The 22,174-nt window shown below is 34.9% G+C and overlaps 1 protein-coding gene across 2 annotated transcripts in view; it reads left to right on the top strand.

The window, feature by feature from the left end:
* Window positions 1-3,756: 3,756 nt before the first annotated feature.
* Window positions 3,757-22,174, top strand: part of Ubr3 (Ubr3 ubiquitin ligase) — a 127,280-nt gene continuing 108,862 nt past the window's right edge. The window contains exons 1-7 of one of the 2 annotated variants that reach the window (XM_089240544.1): window positions 3,757-4,136; window positions 10,081-10,294; window positions 12,394-12,530; window positions 14,299-14,451; window positions 14,894-15,067; window positions 16,255-16,382; window positions 21,262-21,490. In XM_089240544.1, coding sequence (XP_089096670.1) covers window positions 3,929-4,136; window positions 10,081-10,294; window positions 12,394-12,530; window positions 14,299-14,451; window positions 14,894-15,067; window positions 16,255-16,382; window positions 21,262-21,490 — 1,243 coding nt within the window. In that variant the 5' untranslated portion in view covers window positions 3,757-3,928. The remainder of the gene's footprint in view (window positions 4,137-10,080; window positions 10,295-12,393; window positions 12,531-14,298; window positions 14,452-14,893; window positions 15,068-16,254; window positions 16,383-21,261; window positions 21,491-22,174) is intronic. The other variant, XM_089240543.1, reaches the window with a different exon arrangement.

Here is a 22,174-nt window from a genome sequence, read left to right as displayed (position 1 = left end):
CAAAATTTCTTACACGATACTCAAGATGAGCAACCACAGGTTCAAAAGACTTCTGATGCATCTGCTTACTGACATAACTTTACGGAAACGCCAAGGAATGTTTTCAACCAATGAAAGGGTGGCAAATTACTGATGATTTGGAGAGGATTTGGTTTGAATGATCAGACCACTCTGTTGATTCTTGAAGGAAGACAAGACTTGAAGAAGAATCAGGAAACACTTAAGTAATATTTCCTACCATTTGACAAGCTTCTTAGGGATTCGAGTGGGAGTTTCAGCATGTGAAAATACTTTCTCTTTTACTTTAGCATGCAAAATCTCACAATAAAGTTTCTTAGTTTTGGACTAACCAACCAGGGTCTAAACCTGATCATCTTTGTGGGATTCTTATCCGTTAGGTTTATAATCACAGAAAGCGATAAAAGATTTCAGAATAACTCAATATTGCTATTGAGGATGCTGATATTCCCCTGAAGCCAAGAATCCTTCAAAATATGATTCTGTCAATCGGAACTTTTTTTAAAAATCTATACAGGGATAGAGGAAAATGTCGTTGACTTTATTTTGAAATTGTGTTTATTGTACCAAGATTTTTTTTGTGTTATACTTAAACTTTTGAGAAATATTTAAATGTCCAATTTTCCATTTTATATCAAAAGTCTTGATTGAATTATTACTTGTGATTTTTCATGTGAATTTTAGACCTGGTGGAGGAAGTGCTCAAAATCCTTCCACTCCCATAAATTCGTCCCCCTCTCTAATTTGCATGTACAGAGCTGCTATCTTGTGAAAGTGGCAGGAAACTCTTCAGAACCATTCAGTTGACTATTTGCAGTGACAGAGTTGCTTTGCTCTCTTCATTTACACTTTAATTTTTTTTTAAATAGTTTTTCTTATAACTTGTTACAGTGCGAAATCAATTTTAAACATATTTGCGCATTATAAAAAGTTTTTTTTATCTGTTACCGATTGATAATTGTAGATCGCTACTTGGATATTGCATTGCATAGTCATGTAGTTGTAGTCGTTTAGGAGGGGGGGTGTATGGGCACTTTCCCTTATTGAGGCACCTAATTAGCAAAAATAACAAGGGTACATTTGATTTCTCTTCATATTTGCCATATTTATTTTTTGTGCTTAATGTTTTGAGACGGATAATATGTCAAGTGTTGTGAGGCTTGTTATTTGCTGGAGAAATATATATTTCCAAAGGAAAGACTGACTTCGCACATGCGCCCCCCAAGTCCGAAAAGCACAAAAAAAAATCATGTCAGTGGACCAAGTCTGTGCCAGTAGCACGATTTAAACCTAAGCTTTCGCGTTTTTACGAAATGAGCTAATAATAATTAAAATGAGTTTCCGTGCAAAAGAATCGCAGAAACAAAAGGGCATTAAGATGAAAGATATCCTGTAAAATTTCACTGATACACACCCTGACCATACGTCCCGCGTTTTTGCATAGTTTTGGTCATCTTGACTTTGTAGAAATGTCTCGTTAAATAATTTTCAATGAAGTGTCTTAAATTTTTGTTTTTTATTGAAATCGAGGACAAATAACTTGATTACATGCGTTAATGTTTTATTTCGTGGAATTCGTTTTAATCCATTGCAATTTGCAGTGGTCCTTCCTTTACCACCACTAGCGATTACGACGGTCAATGTCCCCCTGCGTCGAAGGTAAAGACAACTGATAAAATGCATTTGCGTATATGTGAATTGAATTGACATCATGCCCCTTCCCAAAAATCGTGCCCGCGACGTCCAACCATGGCCCCCACATCCTGAAACAGCCCCGACCAGATATTCACGGGACCTCTTTATGATGAATTTATAGCGTGAAAAAACAAAAAAATGATTAAAATCACACCGGGCTCTAGGGCTGGGACCTTATCAGCTCACCCCTTGTGGGGGCCATGCGTCCAACTATGCTAGCGATATTACTGCATCTTAGCAATAGTTGGCAGCTTTGCTCACGTTTTTTTATTATTTGAGTCCTTCAGAAACAACTCCTGTTCTACAGAGTATGGTACCCCAAGTAGTCGCCTGACGTCAAATATGACGTGAAAATTTGGTCATTTTCTCTGAATGACGTCAGTCAAAAAAAAATCACGTCATTTCAAAGTCATTTAATGACCACGAACAATAAACGTCAGGAAATAACGTGATTCTTGATGACCTTAATGAAATACCAGGTCATTTCATGACCTTATTAGCCATGAAGGTCATGAAATGACGTGATTTTTTATGGCGTAAACGATTTTGCGTCATAAAAATCACGAATTTCTTTCCAACTGAAAAATTCTGTTCCGGATGAAAATATCAAAATTATCCAAAATGTTTGTTAATGAACCTTCAGAGGGTGTTTCAAAATTACCGTAGGCCTATTCGTTACTGGTTGTCACAAGATAAATGAAGTACTTTTAATTGCGATTTTGTTTTGAATGGAAATGCAAAAATTTTCAATGAGTAATTGTTCATATAAATTTATCAACGTACGTTATATAAATTATAATTGCATCCATATCATGTTTTTTACGGACGATCAGAAGATCTGTGAAATCTGTCAAAAATTCAAAAAGATGCAACGAATTCATTGATCTAAAAAAATGAATTTTTTAAAAACTTTTTTTTCGATAATTGTAAATAATACAAATAATTATATTTATAATTATATTACTATATTTTTCATGGATAAAAAAATAAAATAAAACGAAAAAATAACTGCCATCGGCTAAACTCAGCAAGAGATTAAACGGTAATTGTAATATAACTAATCAATACTTTAACGGCCGTATTCACCAACACAGTTTCAACTGCAATCGCAGGTGGAAGGATTGAAGATCGAAACGGATTGGTTAAATTAAGGATTTTAACCAATCCGTGTCGATCGCTGATCGTTTAACCTGCGATCGCAGTTGAAACTGTGTTGGTGAATACGGCCGTTAAAGTCTTCATTAAATAACACCAGTTGATTACTGCTACGATGGTTCGACCCGACCTGCGCCAGAAAGTGATACTTTTTTTTCCACCGTCTCTTCAAATAGCGCCATCTATCTTCTGAAAGTCTTACTATTTGCAAATGGTCATTTTTGACGTTTCCAAAATGGACATAATGACCATTTTATCACGTCATGTTTGAGACATTTTATGACTTCCAAAAAACGTTTTCATTGACGTCAGGCGACAACTTGGGACGAGGCTTACAAACGTAAGTAACAACAACAAACATGTACGGTTCAAGAAACAAAAATTGCAATACAGCGTAATATTGCACCAGTGAATGCCATATGGTATAACCATTGAGAAGAAATATTTATCCTCTAACGGCCGTATTCACCAACACAGTTTCAACTGCGATCGCAGGTTAAACGATCAGTGATCGACACGGATTGGTTAAAATCCTTAATTTAACCAATCCGTTTCGATCTTCAATCCTTCCACCTGCGATTGCAGTTGAAACTGTGTTGGTGAATACGGCCGTAAGGGTATAACATTTTGGCTCTGTTTTTGGCAATAATTAGCAATATAAGAATATTTTACCACCTTTTATCGAAAAAAATATGGTCACTGACTCCGAGAGTAGTTTTTTTTTTTTGTACCCTGACGCGACGTCATTACTTGACCAATCCTTGGACAGCACACAAGAATCTTTCAGGAAGAAAAACAACATTGAGCAGCAAAGTCGGTAGATTTGCCGTAGGCGCTCGCGTGAGGGCGCTGCTTGACGTCGGACGTCAAAACATCCGAGAAAAAGCAGCCGAAAACGATACCACTCTATTTATTATTATCATTTGGCCTGGCTGTAGGAGAAGAAGAAGAATATGTAGCAGCTGCAACACGGAGTTCGTCTTCTGAAGATCGGGCCTCTTCGAGCCTCTAAATTCCTACAACCGAGTGCTGCAGTCATCATCTCAAATCATCATCAAACATGGCTGCAGAAGCAAATATGCGGACTAAAAGGGGGACGGCTTCTTTTGTACAAACTGCTTGCATATCGCGTAGCAATTTGAACGATGTTTACGAACTGTTCGATGTCATTTTACACCCATCCAAGCCCATCGACGACTGGGACACGACCGATTGGTGCCGATGGTTGATCGCTGGGGGCAAATCGCCAGATGAATATGCCCAGCTAGGTCAGTTGTATCCTTACTCAGTCGGACCCATCATTTCGATGGATCATGTCCAGTATTTCGCAATCGCACCGCCGATTCCCGAGAGAATGTAAACATGCGACGACGATGGCCCGATTTAAAGGGATGGTTCAGTGGGCATTTGGAAAGGGTCCAATTTCCCCCATTATTCATCCTAATCTGATTTGTCTTGATCACTAATTGTTTGTTTCCTTGTAAGCTAAAGTCTGCACGTATATCTATGTTGAAATGTCAATGATTTTGAAATCTCATGAGTATGTCGATGGAATTCCATTACATGTTCGAGTTTACCAAATACGGTTCTACCTTGAGTTATAGGTTTAACTCGCTCCAGTGTTACCCGTACATTAAAAAACTCGAAAGTTTCCCCCTGTAGTATACTGAAGATCTCTAATTTTCTTCATTATCCTGCTACTCATAAAATTCTAAAGTTGGTATTCTGTTATACCCAACTTCGTTGCAAGCTGATCTCCAGTTGTCTTGCCGCAGAGACCAACAGACCCACAATGGTGTGATTATTCAATCATTACACTTCACTCATAGTTAGAAGAATTGATGGCAGATGGCAGCATTACACATAATAGAAACAAACTTCACTTTGGGTTCACAACAAATATACACACGCACACCTAGCGATGGCCCAGGTCTTTGACCACCTGTTTATATCTCTTCATTGAGATAGAGTGACTGGCCATGATCTGGTTGGGAGGAGGTGGTATTCGTGAAATGCATTGTGTTTATATGTTGGACATGCTTTTTTGCTTACAAGGCAAATATGATACTTATTACACTCCAGCGATTGTTGTCAGCTTGCAGTTATTCAAAATGCCACTGTAACGTTATAGTGTCTGACTTGCAGTATGAGGGCCTAGATTTGAACCATACCAGGAGCATAGTCGTGATTGGCATAGTCGTGGTTTCCAACTTTAACTACTGTAGATAAAGTTCAACTTTGACTACATAAAAGAAATTGCTACTGCAGGAAGCCCCACACAGAGGGGTTAGTGCATCAATCTCTCTGGGAGAATAAAAAAAGCTCACGTTTGGAATCGGCAATAAACAGTAAGTCCCTGAGCTCTCGTGTGCAGAAAATGACCCTGGTGTGAAAAAAATTGATCAAAAAGAAATGTCCAACTTCAAGTGGATGCGAGCCTATCACCCTGTTAAAATGTCTTGTCACAGTGTAACAGATCTACAGCGGTAGAAATATTCAATCATTACACTTCTCTCACTCATGGTTCTAAAAATAGATGGGCAGCATAGAAATTTCCCACAGGCAGCAGGCAGACTCAACATACTTACATAAAACATGAGAATTAATGTAACATGCATGAGAATTAACATAAACATGAAAATTTGAGTGTTTACAATCCTCACTTTAAAATATGGACAGATGACAGCACCAGCAAGAACACTAAACACAACTCTCCAACATAAGTATGTTAGGGACCACACAAACGAGAACCCATATTCCAGCATGTGACTATTCATACTAGTAATTATAAAATGGTTTAAATCAAATATACATTTTACCTGTTTGAGAAATGATGTGGTGTGTATATATATAATGTTATATTCATTTTAAACAAGTTACGATGCAAATTAAAGGAAGCAAAAATATGCATAAAAAGAGTATTCAAACACAATTGCGTGTTTCAAAATATAGTTGCTGTACTAAGTGGGGCATTTACCCGAGCCTTTATATAATCTTACTCCCTTAATCTGAACTGTGTATGTTCACTAATTGATCTATACATCATCGTTGAAGTTCATGATAGTATCCTGAATGCCGGCATTTTCCAGGGCCTTTTTGTGTGGTATAGTAAAAATTGCACCCCCCGCCCCCTTATAAAATGACACATATTTTTTAATTAAGCAGGCTTCCTTATGATTTTCAGCAGGTGTAAAGTGAGCGGGGTATAGGGAAAAGTGTTGCATTTTGCAAAATCTACTAGGTATATCTGGTTTGTGAAATGCTTAAATAAGAGACGTTTAAAAAAGAGGCGAGATATCTCATCAATACTGCTGAAATGATTAAGTCAATGGCCTGGGACAATATTTTCATGCTAGGATCTACTTTACCTTTGGTGAGATTTTGAAATCTTTTTACTGATTATTTGCCATTGGTTAATTGAGATTTTACTGATTCAAAATATAAACACAATAGAGAAACAGTTCTCACTCATGTGGTATGATTAGCCATTTTCAAGCTTTGCTTGGCAAAAGACAAAGTTATGGTGATTATGAGTGCTTAATATGTTCACTGTGAAATGTGTTTATTTACATGTTGTATTGACACTACCGTAACATCATCCGCAGTGAATGTATTAATCATAGCTGTTGACAACACGTGTTTCCAAATTAGGAGTGATGATGCTATTCTCCGATCATTACTTCTGTTTTGCTTGTAACTTGAATTACTTGTAAGTCTGGGCACTCATAACTAGAGCTCGGATTATATGCAAATGCATTTGCATAGTTTAGCACTTTTTAAAGTTGATGCATACAAATGCATAACATCACCAAAATTTTTGAATAAGTGCATATTTTTAGCATTTTTCTGTTAATCTCATTATTCTTATAAATTCAATATTATTTCTTTTTTATTCAAATTTAAGCATATTTAATTTTTTCAAGGAAATATTTCCCCACCGAGTATTGTCCAAAAGTGCACTTTAAATGTTTTTTTTTTTCATTTTTTACGTATATTTTTTGTTTTAGTGCCGTACTTCAGTATTATTAGATTAATTTGTTTTTATTTTTTTGCACATATTTTTGATTTCATGACATATCTCGGCATTTTTAAGTGCAGGTTTATATTTTTAGTGCTTATTTCAAGGATTTTTAGTGTATAATCTGCCAATTTTTGGCAGCATATAATCTGGCATCTACTCGTAAAACAGACTCTCGTTTATTGTGGTTTTCACTCTATCTTCTACAATGTGGAAAATGTTTGATACTTCTATATGTCCTGTGCACTAAATGCTAATGTTATAACTTATGTTTTCATATAAGAAACAAATGGTAAAGCGAATAACAAGGAAAACCCATAAATTCGTAACCCATTTTGACACACTGTGGCATAGCTGCCAAGACTCCCAAATTTCTACTCCATCCCTGGTCTACCTGAAAAATTCTTGTCTTCAGAATTTTGACAGTAATTGTTAAAAATCCCTATTTCAAGGGGAGGGGCAAACAAATTCCCTCACCAAAGTAGAATATTTTTCGTTGTTCCGCAACCAGTCCTCTGCTGACTGGAAATGCTCTGTAGTTTAAAAACCATAATAGTGTTTTATACACTTTTCCAAGTTCTACCAAGTCACGTTTTTGAAAGGGGGAAATCCCCCCATTCTACTTTTACCCATAGAAAATCCCTATATGGTTTTTCAAAAATCCCTTCTGTATTGATTTTTATGTGTAAATTTGGATTTGCACAAAAATCTTTTTAATTTTTATTTTGCAAAGTTGGTAGCTATGTTATGGGTACCGTCTTCAGAGGATAAATATAACTATAATGCTGCTGGAGATTTAACTCCTAACTACGCTAAGCTCCTGGGATTTAACCAAAGAGATTGGTTAACTTCAGAGTTAATTTGTGATTATGAAACTGAAGTCTGAGAAGAACATAAAGTTTTCGAAATTTGTAAACCACACCCATATTGATTGAAATGCCAGTTCCCTGGAGAGTGAAAATAAAAAAAAAATTACTTAAGATGGTTTTTCCCTAAAAAAAACTATCCTCCTAAAAATTTCGGCTCGTGCCTAATTTCTTTTTGATTTGTCAAACCCTACAAAATTTGGTTTCAGAGTTTATGCCAAGTTTGTCAAGAAATACCTCTGATTAAGACATCAATATAATTTTTGCATTCCCACGTAAAAGTCGATCAAATGCAAAATACTGCAGAGTTTGCTTTTCCAATTTAGAATTACTGATTCATTTCTGTCAAAAACTCGCAATCTTGTATGTAAATGCACCAGTAGTGGGCTACTTAAGAACATTTAATTCATTATATTTAAAACTTGAAGTAATATATATTTAATGCAATTATTTTTAATCATTATCTAAACTCTTATCTATCATTATTATTTAATAAAAATTTGAAGACCCAGTTCAAAATGTTTTAAAAAATAATGTGTGCACTTTGTGTATGTAGCAGTAGTGGGTCACTCAAAAATGAATAAAAAGGACAAAAATATGCTTTATAATTATGATCGTAACTGTGAAAAAACCCCACTATATTAAGGGGGAAAAATATGTTTAATAGAGATGTCGGTAATAGCACTTTCCATTGAAAACTCTATTTAGTTTGCACTTTTCTGTGCTACTACTTTTTTCAGGGAAAAATTAAACAAGGTGATGAACTTTTTATTTTAGCCGTGGTTACGATGTAATAATATCTGGAAATGTTACTTTGAAAACACATTTTATACTCAAACTAAACTTTTATTACTTAATGTAAACTTTTATTACTTAATGTATTTTTGAGCACTTTTTGAGTTTGATGACCTAAAAGTGACACAAAATCATTGAACCATTTTGTGTCAAATTTGATTGATTCCATTGATTCCATCATTGATTCCATTTTTCTTTTGACTTGCTTCTCTTATTTTCCACTCTTGATTTTGTCTGATTCTAAAGCTTTAGTGCGCTTTTTATTTTTTTTCTGAATACTCAAACATTCAAGAAGTTGCAACAGTAGAAATTATGGCTTTTTCTTTTCTTTTATCGCCCTGCAAATAGCTGCATTTCTAGGCAAACAAAGGAGCTTTTTAAACAGATGATGTTTTACTCTCAAAAACTTTGAAAATTTACAAGAAAATAATTTAATAACATTGGGTGGTAGATAACATTACTCTCAAATGCTATTCTTATTATTCGGTTTTTACATGAATTTCATTAACTTTAGGAATGGTTTTTATGAATTTTCTGTACTTATTGGTTATCTTATGGCTATATCAGGGGTTCTTAACCTTTTTCAGCCACGACCCAAAATCAACGCCCCATACAACTTTGCAACCCATCGGTATATTTTTTAATTTAAAAATTCTTATCAAATCTGATTGGTAAAATATTCAGTTTTTGAAATAGATGGAGCCAGTTCATGACGTTTTAACAGGTGAGCCACCCAAGAACCTAAATCAAACAAATCATTCTGTAATAATTTTGTATCTTGGAGGATACAGAACTCTTTCCCCAAATATACTGTTCATAAAATTATGGCTCAAGGGGCCCCTAAAACTTCACTGTCCAAGCCCAGGCCACTGAAATCTTTAAGACACTTCTGAAACCGGTGGTGCAACACATGCCCCCCCCCCTACAAGGGTAGGTGTGGTTCTAGCCTGAAACAAATCTCATTATTTTTAGGAACTATAATTTAACCCAAGGTACTGTATGTACCAGTATTATGCTGTGAATTCACTAAGGGAGGGGGCCTTCAAAGATTTCCGCCTAGGTACCCGGATCAAAGATATAGGGGCCATGATGCAACAAATTGATTTATAACCGGATTGTCAGTAGAGTTGTATAACCCATCGCAGGCGTCCCTGTGACACAAGTTTTGGTTGCGACCCATAGGTTAAGAATCCTTGGGTTGTATTCTCGTGGAGAAAGAAAATTAAAGAAAACAAACACTATGAAACTGCTGACAAATAGCCTAAATATCAACAACAATAAGCTATAACATTGATCGTGTTCTCTTGGCAATGAAAAATCAGAGTCTGTTAGTGATGGACGTGAATAGAGAAGCCCTGATTTTGTACTGAAACATTCTGTTGATGACGAAAAACAGCAAAAATTAACATAAAAGCTGCTGACAAATAAATGCCAAAGACCTATCATTATGAATGTGACCAGGAGTGATTAATAAGTACAAAATATATTATTTTTATAACTTATTTCAACTGTTTCTATTTATTTTATTAACAGTAAGAAAATATGATACTTCCATTACTTGTGGGCTTGTTTGGACAGCTAATTTCGTTGCATACCGATGTCGTACGTGTGGAATATCGCCTTGCATGTCTTTATGCTCTGATTGCTTTCAACGAGGAAACCATGAGGGACATGACTTCAATATGTTTCGAAGTCAAGCTGGAGGAGCTTGTGATTGTGGAGATAAAAGCGTCATGAAAGAATCCGGGTAATATACTTTCTTTTGTAATTAAGATACATTTGAAATTACATCTTCTATGAAGACTTGTATGAAAATTTAGTACTGGTTGGTTATCAGGAAAGCTTGAACTTTGATTATAGCATTTTCATTTTATCAATGGCAACCTGGCACCAGTGCTGTCATAATGCATGAACCCACTTGAGTGTGGCTCTCAAGTGCAGAGTGGGCCTCATAAAAATAAGGCAAGGTTGAAATATATATAGTAAGTATCAGAGATGGACGAATATTCAGCCACTATTCAGTAATTTGGCCCTTTTGCTGAATATTTGGTTTGACCAAATAATGCTTAGGTATTCGGCTGAATATCTGTGTAAATCCAAGCACATAAAAACTAGTTTTAAAAACTGTATTAACTGGAATTTTTCACATAAATTAAAAATTTGCTGATTATATTTTATTGTGATGTAAAAAATGAATTTGTGTACCTCTTTGAAGAGAAGCTATGGCAGGATGAATTTCTAGGATAAAGAAAACCTGAAACTGAAAATATAATCTTTCTGCAATGAGGTGGAAGTGAGCATGAATTACACAAATTCCTAACTGAAGGATTTATCTACACAGGAAATATATTAATCTAATGAAAGGGGCAAAAGGGGCAAAGAACATTTAAAGATGAAAAATAAGTTGTAAATTTTATAATTCATTACTAATTGAGAGTAAATAATGGTTAACATTTTCTTGATTAGATGCAAAACTGTGACAAGTGTTGAAAAAAATTGATTCTTTAAATAATATTAAAATACAATATACAGGAATTATCAAATACCTATAGTTGAAGTTTGGATAATTCAAGCAAACTCCCCTTGAGTTGTCTAAGTTAATAATGAAATTTCTTGTTTAATTCAAATGTTTTGCATAATTCAAAAGTTGGAAAGGAAAAAATTAAGATTTTTTTATCCGCAAATTTCGTTTGGAAAACTTCTAAAGGAAGTCACACACTTGGTTTTATTTGACCAAGTTGTTAAACGCACAACAAATTTTCAAAACAAAAGTTCTGTATATTTTGTTTTCCTCTATTCTTTTTTTGATGATTTAATGCCCATTTCGATATTGATCAGCTGGAGTACATCAAAAACGTGTATTACTCGATATCGATTATGTTGAACCTATGGATCAAGGTGTACCATTCTAAATCTGAATCTTTTTATAGTCAAAGTACAAATTATGTGTTAATGAAAGTATATTGCATTGATAGCATAAGAATGACAAGCAAAATTTGGAAACGTCCATAACTGATAATCATGAACTGTCTCCCTTAAATAAGGCTTTAAGCATGGTAAGGAAATTCTGCAGTGATTTTGGTTCCAGAACAGTAGCAAAGATCAATTATTATAATTATAACTAATTCAAATTTGGGAAAGTTTTGCAACTGAGATAAAGTTTTAATAATTCATAACTATTATCCCTTTTTTTTCTTTATCCTATCTTCCCATTGAATGTTGAGGAATAAGTTGAAATTTTTAGCCTTTTTGAAGGTCTAGGGTAGATTAAGTGGATAATTCTAATTTTGGATAAATCAAACTTTGGACTTTGAATTAACCAAGTTTGACCGTATATCATCAATTATCATTAAATTTGATTGTCAGTATCATGATAATGAAAATCTTTCAATTACCACAGTTTTTAATATTTATTTAAATGATGAATTGCATAATTAAAACTCAATATAATTTAAAATTACCAATAATTTAATTTTCAATTAAAAACACCAATTTTATTTATAATTTTGATGAATTTTAAGAAAATTAATATTCCGCCGCAGAATATTCGGTATTCGGCCAAACCATCAGCCGAATATTTGGCTATTTGGCCAAATCACTATTTGTCCCATCCCTAGTAAGTATGTAAACTAGTATAAAGATATTTGCGGCCTGGACAGGGGTCTAAGAAAGCTTATTTAGCTCAGGGGGCCTATAATGCTCTTAAGACAACTCTGCCTGCCACATCTATTCCTGCTTGTGATTTGAGTTGTAATTTTTTTTCCTTTAAACAACACATATTTCCATCAGGAAAAAAATGGAAGCTATAAAAAAGGATCATATCATTTATAGTGTTAACACTTATAGGTTTTGTCACAGGCATGGTCCAAGGGACAATCATGATATAGTTCAACCTCCACATGAGCTGCTCTGTGTAGCTGAAGCATTTCTTCCAAGAGTGTTTCTCAGGTTAATCCAGCATCTGAGGAAAGGCTATAAATTAGGTAAATTTTAGATTTTTATATTGAATTCATATATTTTCAATGTATCACGTATTCCTCCTATATTAGCTATCATGCCAGGAAATTGCAAGGGAGACCAGCATGCTGAGAATACCAGTGCGCTGAAAAATTTGAGTAACATTCTGGGAAATTCTAAAGAAAATCTGGATTCAATGAATTAGCTGATTTGAACCTTGTCTATTCTCTGCATTTTGGAAACCTTTGTTTTACTAGCCAAGTTTAAATAGTTTGAATTGGTTTTTGCTACCGTAAATCTTGGTTTATTTCAAATGTCATACACTAAGTTGGTGTTTTCCCACAGATTAGATTAGCTTGCTAGAAAACCTATTAGACTGTGAAGTATTTTTGACTTCATTCATTATATGTTCAAGATTTTGGTAAACAGAGCTAAAGAATTGCACTGTAAAACATAATATTGTAATAAAAAAGTGACAGCATATTTCTTCAATTGTTGAGGCCTGTACACATGCCCCAAAAATGACATGCTACTCAGTAGTATGTGTACCACAGGCTATGCATATATTTTTTTGTAAAATATTTTGTGAAATTCAGTTCACAGAAATTAAATATTTAATTAAAATTTTTTTTTTCATTTGGCTGAAAAGTTTCACCAGAAATACACGAACACAATATAAAAATTAGCCGTTGATGACTCCTTCACATTTACAAGGGTATTACTATAGTCCAGATCCAGGATAATGTATCAGGTGGAACGACTTATTGTATGGAGCTCCATTGGGTCATTCTATATTTTGGTCATGTTGGTGTAGGTAGTAGGACATCTGACTGTGAACCTAGAGGTCTAAGGTTCAAATCTTGATTGATTAAATCACAGTTTTTTTAGACAACCACACACATATAATTTTTATGGGCAGTATATTTATATTTTATCATAATTATTGGTTTTTTATTGCTCCTATTGGGTTGCTGTATTTTTTATGTAGTTTAGATACATTATTCGACATCCATATTTAAAAAATATCATGTCATGGGCATCTTTTTCCAGCTACCTCATTGAGCATTTTGTCTGTTGTGGCATTTGTATTTTATAGGACACCAATTTTTCCCAAGTTTACTTGGCTCTTGGAAGGTTAGTTGCTGTGTGGTCATAAAGACAGATTTGCATCACAAGGATCCAGGTTTTAACCCCACAGACAATGCAATGATGGTCAGCTGAAGTTGGTTTCTTTTGGTTACCAACTTTGAGGCATGAATGTGAGCTAATCTCTCCATTAATAGATGTGGCCACAAGAGAGCAACAGATTCATAACAGTACAAATATCAAATGAAATGTTCATGTACATTTCATTCATTCATGAAATGTATTGGTTCAATATTTGTACCATTATGGATTTTTTAAATTCTACTTTTTAAGCTATTCATTGCTTAAAAAATAGATGGCTGTAATAAAATTTGTGCACAACACTAGATACAGACACAGATTATTAGGTATACATGCACACTTCTGCCACAACTCATTTGATAGTATATTGCTAGGTTTTTCTAAATGTTGGGAATTTGGAAACCCTAGTTACCTAAATATGCAAAGATGATATTTCTTAGAAATTTTCAGTGGTTTTTTTTTTGCATCCTGAAACTTTATTTGATCAATGCGAGGAAATCATTGTCTTGTAGCCTGAAAAAAAAAAAAAAAGTGAATATTTATTGATCTTATTAAAACATTTTCATCTAATTCATTTTTATTTCTTGGTCTTCTATCATTTCTTATTGTTTTACAATTCTATTTTAGATGGTCCTGATAGGCATTTAACTACAATTCAAGAAGCTGATGGCATTTTGACCATGCTGCACCAGCACAGTGAGATGGGAGCTGCCATGCGAGATGTCATGACAAAAGCTCTCATTCAGCCTAATCCGCTAATCACTCCTAATCCAACTGAAGGTAATTTATACCCATATTTTTTCAGATATTTTGTTATAGGTTTACAGTTACTTAAGTGGGTTTTTGGCTTCAGCTTTTATAATATAACATACATACACGTATGAATGCATAACATAACATTGTTATGTTAGTACATGGAATCAGTCCTGACGATAAACTTTTGCTTAGAGCAGCTTTGGTCACTGGTGCTTAACAATTTAATCCCTAAAGAATATGTTAATCTTTTGTTTGTTTTAGTCCTGTGAGGTATTTGCAAAAGGAAAAATTGAAATGGAATATTTTTAAACAGAAGCTTTTTATTTTATTCTATGCAATGACAAAGTGACATGATTTTCACTTAAAAATTTCAGTGTAGACACAACAGGTTAGCATTATATTTATGAATTGTCAGGCTTATGAAACTAAATTTTTCAATAAAAAATTTTGTTTTATAAATTTTCAGATAGAGATTCAGTGAAACCAGAAACTGTTGCGCAGATGGTCGTTGGTCTTGATATTGACAGCGAAGCAGACCATGAACAATCTCTACTTCCACCACCACCTCCTCTTTTGCCACTTCCATTTTCTGATGCATCTTCTACAGGTTCTCCTGATGATGATGATGATACAGATGCTGGTGAGTGGCATCTCTTGGCTGTTTGTAAAAAGATAAGTAAATATAATAGGTCACATATTAATGATTCAATTATAGTAGACTCTTGCTAATCCAGCACTTATCAGACCAGGTCTGAAATCACCAGTGCTAACTACTATACTGCACACCTACTTCAGTTATATATCGCCATACAGTACTTTCAAACCAATGTAGTTGGGTGGGAAATAAAGGCACCTTCTATTGGTGGTTGCCCCAGACTCAGTAGGTGAAGAAATTGTTTCTAATATTCTTGCCTGGATTCAAACTCATGGACCTTGACAGTAACCTTCATGGTGGAAGATGAACATCTCACGCTGCACCACTCAGGCACCACCAGTGTTACTTGAGGTTAATTGAAAAAGCCCATTTAAATAAAAAACTTCTGCGCACAGAAATGAAGTGCCATGTTTTCCTCTTCTACGCTTGAAGAAAACCCATTTAAAAATGCTGGATTACTGGAAAGGCTCAGCTGGATTATTATAAAAGTCTATGTATGTATTAGGCTATTATGTCTGTGCATATATATTTTTTAATATTGCCAAAATTATGACAAGTTTTGGCATAACTTATACAAATTTTTATTCTATTGTGGTGAAATTTATTACAACAGAAAAAGAGCTGTTTCTGTGCATTCACAACACTGTTGGACAAACTGGATGAAATAGTACATTGTGTGTGTCCTAGTGAGCTTGCGGGTGAACATCAACTCAGTGCCACACTATTTCAAAAACTCTTATTTCTTTTCAATCAGACTTTCTATCAATCTTCTTGACAGGGTTGGAACTTTAGGGCGGGGGGGGGGCGCAACTGCCCTAGGAAACAAAGTTTTGCAGGTGGTAAATAGAACAAAAATAACATTACATATCATTAAATTTCAGTGGTGGGGGCACAAAATCATGTTTGCTCCTTCTCACAAAAATTCCAGTTACAGCTGTGCCTCTAGGGGTGAAGTGTTAGTTATTTGCTTTGTGGCAATTCGCCTCAGCCATATGTGTAGTTAATACAACAAAATGTATTGCCTTGTTATCTATCAATAACTGTATGTACAAATTCATACATAAAATTTTATGTTCCATGATCAGAAATAATTTTTTTAAACATTAATATATTTTTTCCCCTGTATATATTTCCCAATTCATTTTACTATACAAATGCCTTTCTTGTTTCAGACAAACCAAATGAAGAATTAGAACATCGAACATTTTTAGATGAACTTGTTTACTGGACTATAAAATATGAATTTCCTCAGAAACTGGTTTGCCTTCTTCTCAATATGATGACTGATCAGAATTATAAGGTATTTATTAGAAAACACTTATTTTTATTACAGTCACCAATAAGATTGGTCAAGGGACTGCAGCTTAAGTTCCCATATACTTTTTCTTCTGAATCTTTTTAGTTCTGTTTTCTTTATTCTTTACATTGGGAGATGGGGTGATTGAAATTGTAATAAAGTATTTAGAATAATAGTGCAGCCTATTAAAAAAAGTTTTCATTTATCATATAATTGTACCATTATGATCAAGTTTGTCAAAAACACTTATCATAATTATTCAGTTAAAACATTCAGTTATCAAAATATATTCTGCTTTAAGAAGCATTCTGGGCATAACAATGAATACCATTTTGATATGATAATTTTTTATGTATAATTTGGGGTTTAGAAGTTGGAAATTTTTTAAGTGCAAATTATCTGGTTTTGATTTCATGTACAGCAGCATGAAGACATGAGTGCAGGTGGTGAGCTCCTTCAGAACTTTTTTTTAAGTCCATGCCGCACAGGATTCGTTAGTTTCAGAGAGCTGATGATCCTCTGCAATAGGTCAATGTAGTCGAGAGGGTTGGACAATTACTCATCGTCATACAGTTGACCAGGAAGATGAAGTGAGGAGCCATAAGTCAGCTGGGTTGTTGAGGCATCAAGGTCACTCCTGTATGCTGACCTTAATCCAAGAAGAACCAATGAGAAAGCTTCATACCAGTCTGAGTCAAGGCCTTCCAGGACTTGTTTTAGCATCTGCCATATCAAAGCTTGCTTGAGTGGCCTATGGAACCTTTCCACCATTGCATTGCACTGTGGAGTATATGCAGCTGTCCTTGCAATTTGGATGCCAAGCATTCGGGAAAAAGCTTGAAAATGACCAGATTCAAACTGTCCATCCCATCGCATGTTACCCTCTAAGGTGTACCAAATCATGTAATCCACCCATGTAACAATGCTCTGGCGACACTTTGGCCATCTCGTGAATTTATCTACCATCGTTAGACAGTAACGGAAACCATGACATGGAGAAAGTGGTCCTATCAAGTCTATATGAACATGTGAAAAACGTTCATCGGGACTAAACATTATGTCAAAGGTGACTTGGTATGCTTATGCACCTTGGTTTTCTGACACAGCAAACATGTTCTACACCCAAACAGTTATGTCTTTGTTTTGATTAGGCCAAAAATAATGGCTATTGATTAATTGCGTAGTGGCCTTAATGCCAGCATGGGATAAGCCATGCACCTGTTCGAAACCTTTTTTCTTAAGGTTTGAGGGACATAAAATCTATTTACCCAGCAGAATTATCACAATAGAGGTGAATATCAGAAGCTGGCACATTCTCAGTTTCATTAATTCTACACTATATTCAATATTACGTTCCAGGATATTTTTCATTTCCTTATCTTCAGATTGCATTTTGCTCCATAACTATATGTCTGCCAATGAGGAGAATTGAATTTCACAAATGTGGGATAAACTATCCGCTACAATATTACTTTTACCTGGTAAATACTGAATATCTGTGGTAAACTGTGAAATGACGTCAAGCTGCCTAAGCCTACGAGGTGAACATTTATCCTGTTTTTGCTGAAACGCAAATATGAGGGGTTTATGGTCCACAAATAAAGTAAAGGGCCTAGCCTCTAACAAATACCTAAAATACTGAATTGCTGAATATGCAGCAAGCTATTCCCTATCATAAGCTGAATAATTGCATTGTGCTGGTGACAGCTTTTTTGAAAAATATCCAAGAGGTTTTGGGCCATCAGGTGTTACTTTATGTAATACAGCATCCATCGCAAAACCACTGCAATCAGTGACCAAAGCCATTTTAGCATTCGCTGAAGGATGATACAATAAAGTTGCCTCAGCCATGGCATTTTTTGCCTTTTCGAAACTTGTTTGTAAGTCCAAATTCCATTCGATTTCCCGCTCGTCATTTTTTTTGCCTCAACCAGCAACTTATTTAAAGGTGTAAGAATAACTGCACTGTCTGGAATGCAATGGTGATAGAAATTTATCATCCTCAAAAATCAAGTTGGCTAATATCACTAGATTTGGGAATATTCAAGATTGCATCAACCTTTTCTTTAGTAGGACAACAACCATTTTGATTGATTGTATGACCTAAAACTTCAATTTCCTCTTTGCCAAATTCAAATTAATGACAATACCATATTCCAAAAAATTCTTCCAAATGCTGCCTATGCTGCTTCGGATTCTCACTAGCAACCAAAATATCGTCAATGTATGAAAAAATAGTCTTAGCCACACATAACCTCATTGATAAATCTTTGGAAAGTTTGTGCTGCTGAACAGAGGCCAAAATTTAGAAATGGAAATTCAAATAACCCAAATGGTGTTATTATGGCAGTCTTGTTTATATCAGATGGATTAACTGGAATTTTTGGTGGTAGGTGCAAACTAAATCAATTTTAGAAAATATGCACTTTCCATTTAGCATTTGCAAGAAATCGTGAATGTGAGGTACAGGGTACTTATCCAGTTCAGTAATGCGGTTCAGAGCTCTGTAGTCACCCGAGGGTCACCACCCACGAACCCTTGGGAACCATGTGTAAAGGGCTGGCCCAATTACTTTTTGGAAGCCTGCAAATATCCTTATCTAGCATATAATCAAATTCTTGCTTGGCTATATTCCACTGCACAGGATTTAATCTGCGTGCTTTGGCTGAAACAGGAGGGCCTATGGTTGGTATAAAATGTAATGTGTTATGCTTTACAATATTTTGATGTGCATTATTTAACTGTGTGATCTCTTTATACTTGAGCAAAAGATCGGCATACACAGATTTGTCCGAGATTGTTTTTACTGCCTGAATGTCACATAAACTGCATGAACATGAGAGAGATTTGTCAAGGGGTCAATTAAGTTGTGTATTTTAATGTCTACAAGCAAACCAAAATGCTGCAAAAAATCAGCCCCTATAATAGGTTTGCTGACATCGGCAATGATAAATGGCCACTGCAATGTACGGCGTAATCCCAAATCTAAAGTGAGCAATTTGACACCATATGTTTTTATGCATGTCCCATTCGCAGCATAGAGATTATATGTGTTGGCAGTAGTTTCTTTACTCGTAAATGATCTGGAATAGCATAAAACATCGCTACCTGTATCTATCAAATATTCAGTGTTATTTAAGCGATCTTTCCCATAAAGCCTGCAACTTCAAACCAAATTCCTAGAAGCCGCTGCTACTTCTAATGGCTTGATTCGTTTTTTGACCCACAGGAACAGCGCGAAATGCACTTAGTTACCTTTTCTCCAAATCGAAAATGGTACCAACAAAGCCAATTTTCCTTTTTATACTGCATTACGATTTCTAGAATTAGAGCTATATTGACCTTGATTATTGTTAGATCGTCAGTGATTCAATTGTGTCAAATTTTCTACTTGTTTTTTAATTCATTTACCTGGTGTTTGAGATCAACTAGTGTTGCACTTTCATCTCTTTTACCAGTGGTCAAATGCGAGGCATTTACAGAAGCAACCGAGACAGCAGTGCATATGCAAATTTTATCTGCCATCTGTGCCAATTTGTCCAAATTTTCAGAACTAATAGCTTGGACGGTTTGCACTGACGGCAATCTACGCAACCATAAATTTTTCAAAAAATTATCATCAATGTGACCTTCGCTGAGATCTCTCATTTTCCTTAACAACATTGAAGGTGAGCAATCCCCTAACTCAACATCCTCAAGTAATGCTTGAATTTTTTTCGTGTGAAAAATTTCAAATTCTGAAAGCAAACAGGCTTTTAGGCGAGAGTAAGGCCGATCTAATGGGGGGGGGGGGTCGCAAATTACGTCTGTAACATGTGACAGCGTTTCAGGGTCTAACAAAGCAACTAATGTTCGAGTTTTGTCTGCTCAAAAGTAATACCATACACCCTGAAACTGGACTCAAGTTGTACAAAAGTTCACATTGTTCGGCCAAAAATTTGGTACTTTGACAGGCACACAACCACATTGTGATTAAACTTTCTCATCTCCTGAATTTCCAGGTTTCGGATCCGTCATTATGAGCGTGCAAACTTCAATACCAATACGAACGGAATTGCACTGTTAACACCCCAGAGAATACAGAGAAGACACGTGAGAAAGTGAACATAAGAATCTGGCCTACCTTTACTCAGCTACATGCCAAATAATGTTCTTACATCATTCCACGCCAAACCACCACATTTGGAATGCTTACTGAGTTAGTTTGATGACGCATATATATATATATATATATATATACATATCTGACTCCACTCTAATTATAAGACAACTTGTCAACAATCAAAACATGAATTTATTTACAAAAATTCACACACACATGAAAAGACGTGAACATGTTATATACACTGACATGCAACAACTGTATATTTTTCTTTTTCCGGTAGCTTGGTGCTCATAATCTGTGTAATTGATTTTTAACGCCAAAGCATAGGTGAAACTCTGCCACATATGTAACGATGTTTCTATTCCAGATGTCTACATCAGATAATACAACATTTTTATTAATTAAATAGAGTAAAAACATATCGGGTTGAGATAATATGAATATACTTACAAGAACTTCTGAAAAAATCATTAAATTGAAGAATTTGTTAACTAGAACTTCATTATGTTAGGGTTCGACTGTATTTTATTCAGAATATATAAAATCTGATTTCACCAAAATTACTTTCAAATATAAGCTAAATTTTATATATATATATGCAGACTCATTGCAGACTTTCATTTTGTACATTTTTAGGGATCATACCAAAGATCTCATTTGGATTGATTGCAGAATAATTAACCTTGGTTAATTGTCTATATACATATTGGATATTATATGAAGTTTATTTGCTGATTCGTGATTGTAGCCTACTGATTTTTTTTCTTCTAATTTCAGGAGGCATTCACAAAAACCTTTGTACACCATTACAGCAAAATTGGTAAAATGTTAGCTCAGTCAACTGATACAGACTTATTAGCAAACAGAGTTGTTCACGTGAGTGTTCAGCTGTTCAGCAATGAGCAGCTGGCTTATAGAATGACAAAAGAATATGCCCTTCTTCACGTTATGGTGAAGAGTTTGATCAACATGTTGTCCGGCATATCCAAACTAAGTACTTTACAATGTAAGGATCTTTCAGATAACGTATAGCTTAAATGTTTCTATTCCTATATCTTCCTATTTCAATTCATGATCCATATTTTGATAGTTGGAATTTTTTACAAAACTTCTTTTAATTAACTATTCATGATACCGTAGTTATTGAAATTCTTCATTGCTATCAATTATCCCAAGCAACTGAAATTGATTACCTCATACTTTCTACATCACATACACTTTCTTCAAATACACTAATTTCACAGTATTGGTCTTTGTGAATTAGAATAGTTTATATCAAAATGCTATGTTGCAAATGGCAATTGAACCAACATAATGGACCAGGTTTTTATTGATGTTTTACCCATCTGAGTGACAAAAATCTGCAGAAGTGGCGCAAAGTCATTGACAGAGCCTGTATTTACACTTCTTCCCTGATTTTCTTACACTGCTCTCAATTGATAAAATTTGTTATTTTCTGATGGGTGGCTGCTTGTGTTGTTCATTTCCTGGCTGAGCCAAGATGATTTTTTTTTTCCAAAGTGCTGGAATCCACTTGTTAAGACCACAAAATTCTTTTCAGCAGCATGCAATTTCTATGTAGAAATAGCAGTTACATAATCCGGGCTCCCACTCGTCCTATTTTTCCTACTTTTTGGTAAAATGCCCTACTTTCTAGTTTTTGTCATACTTTTCCTACCAAATCCTATCG

The sequence above is a fragment of the Pholcus phalangioides genome, unplaced genomic scaffold (assembly GCF_987345545.1).
Source record: "Pholcus phalangioides strain wild (caught in Gottingen) unplaced genomic scaffold, Ppha-v1.0 ptg000013l_1, whole genome shotgun sequence".
Lineage (NCBI taxonomy): Eukaryota > Metazoa > Arthropoda > Arachnida > Araneae > Pholcidae > Pholcus > Pholcus phalangioides.
Note: the sequence above shows the minus strand (reverse complement) of the source record. Positions and strands in the feature narration are given on the sequence as shown.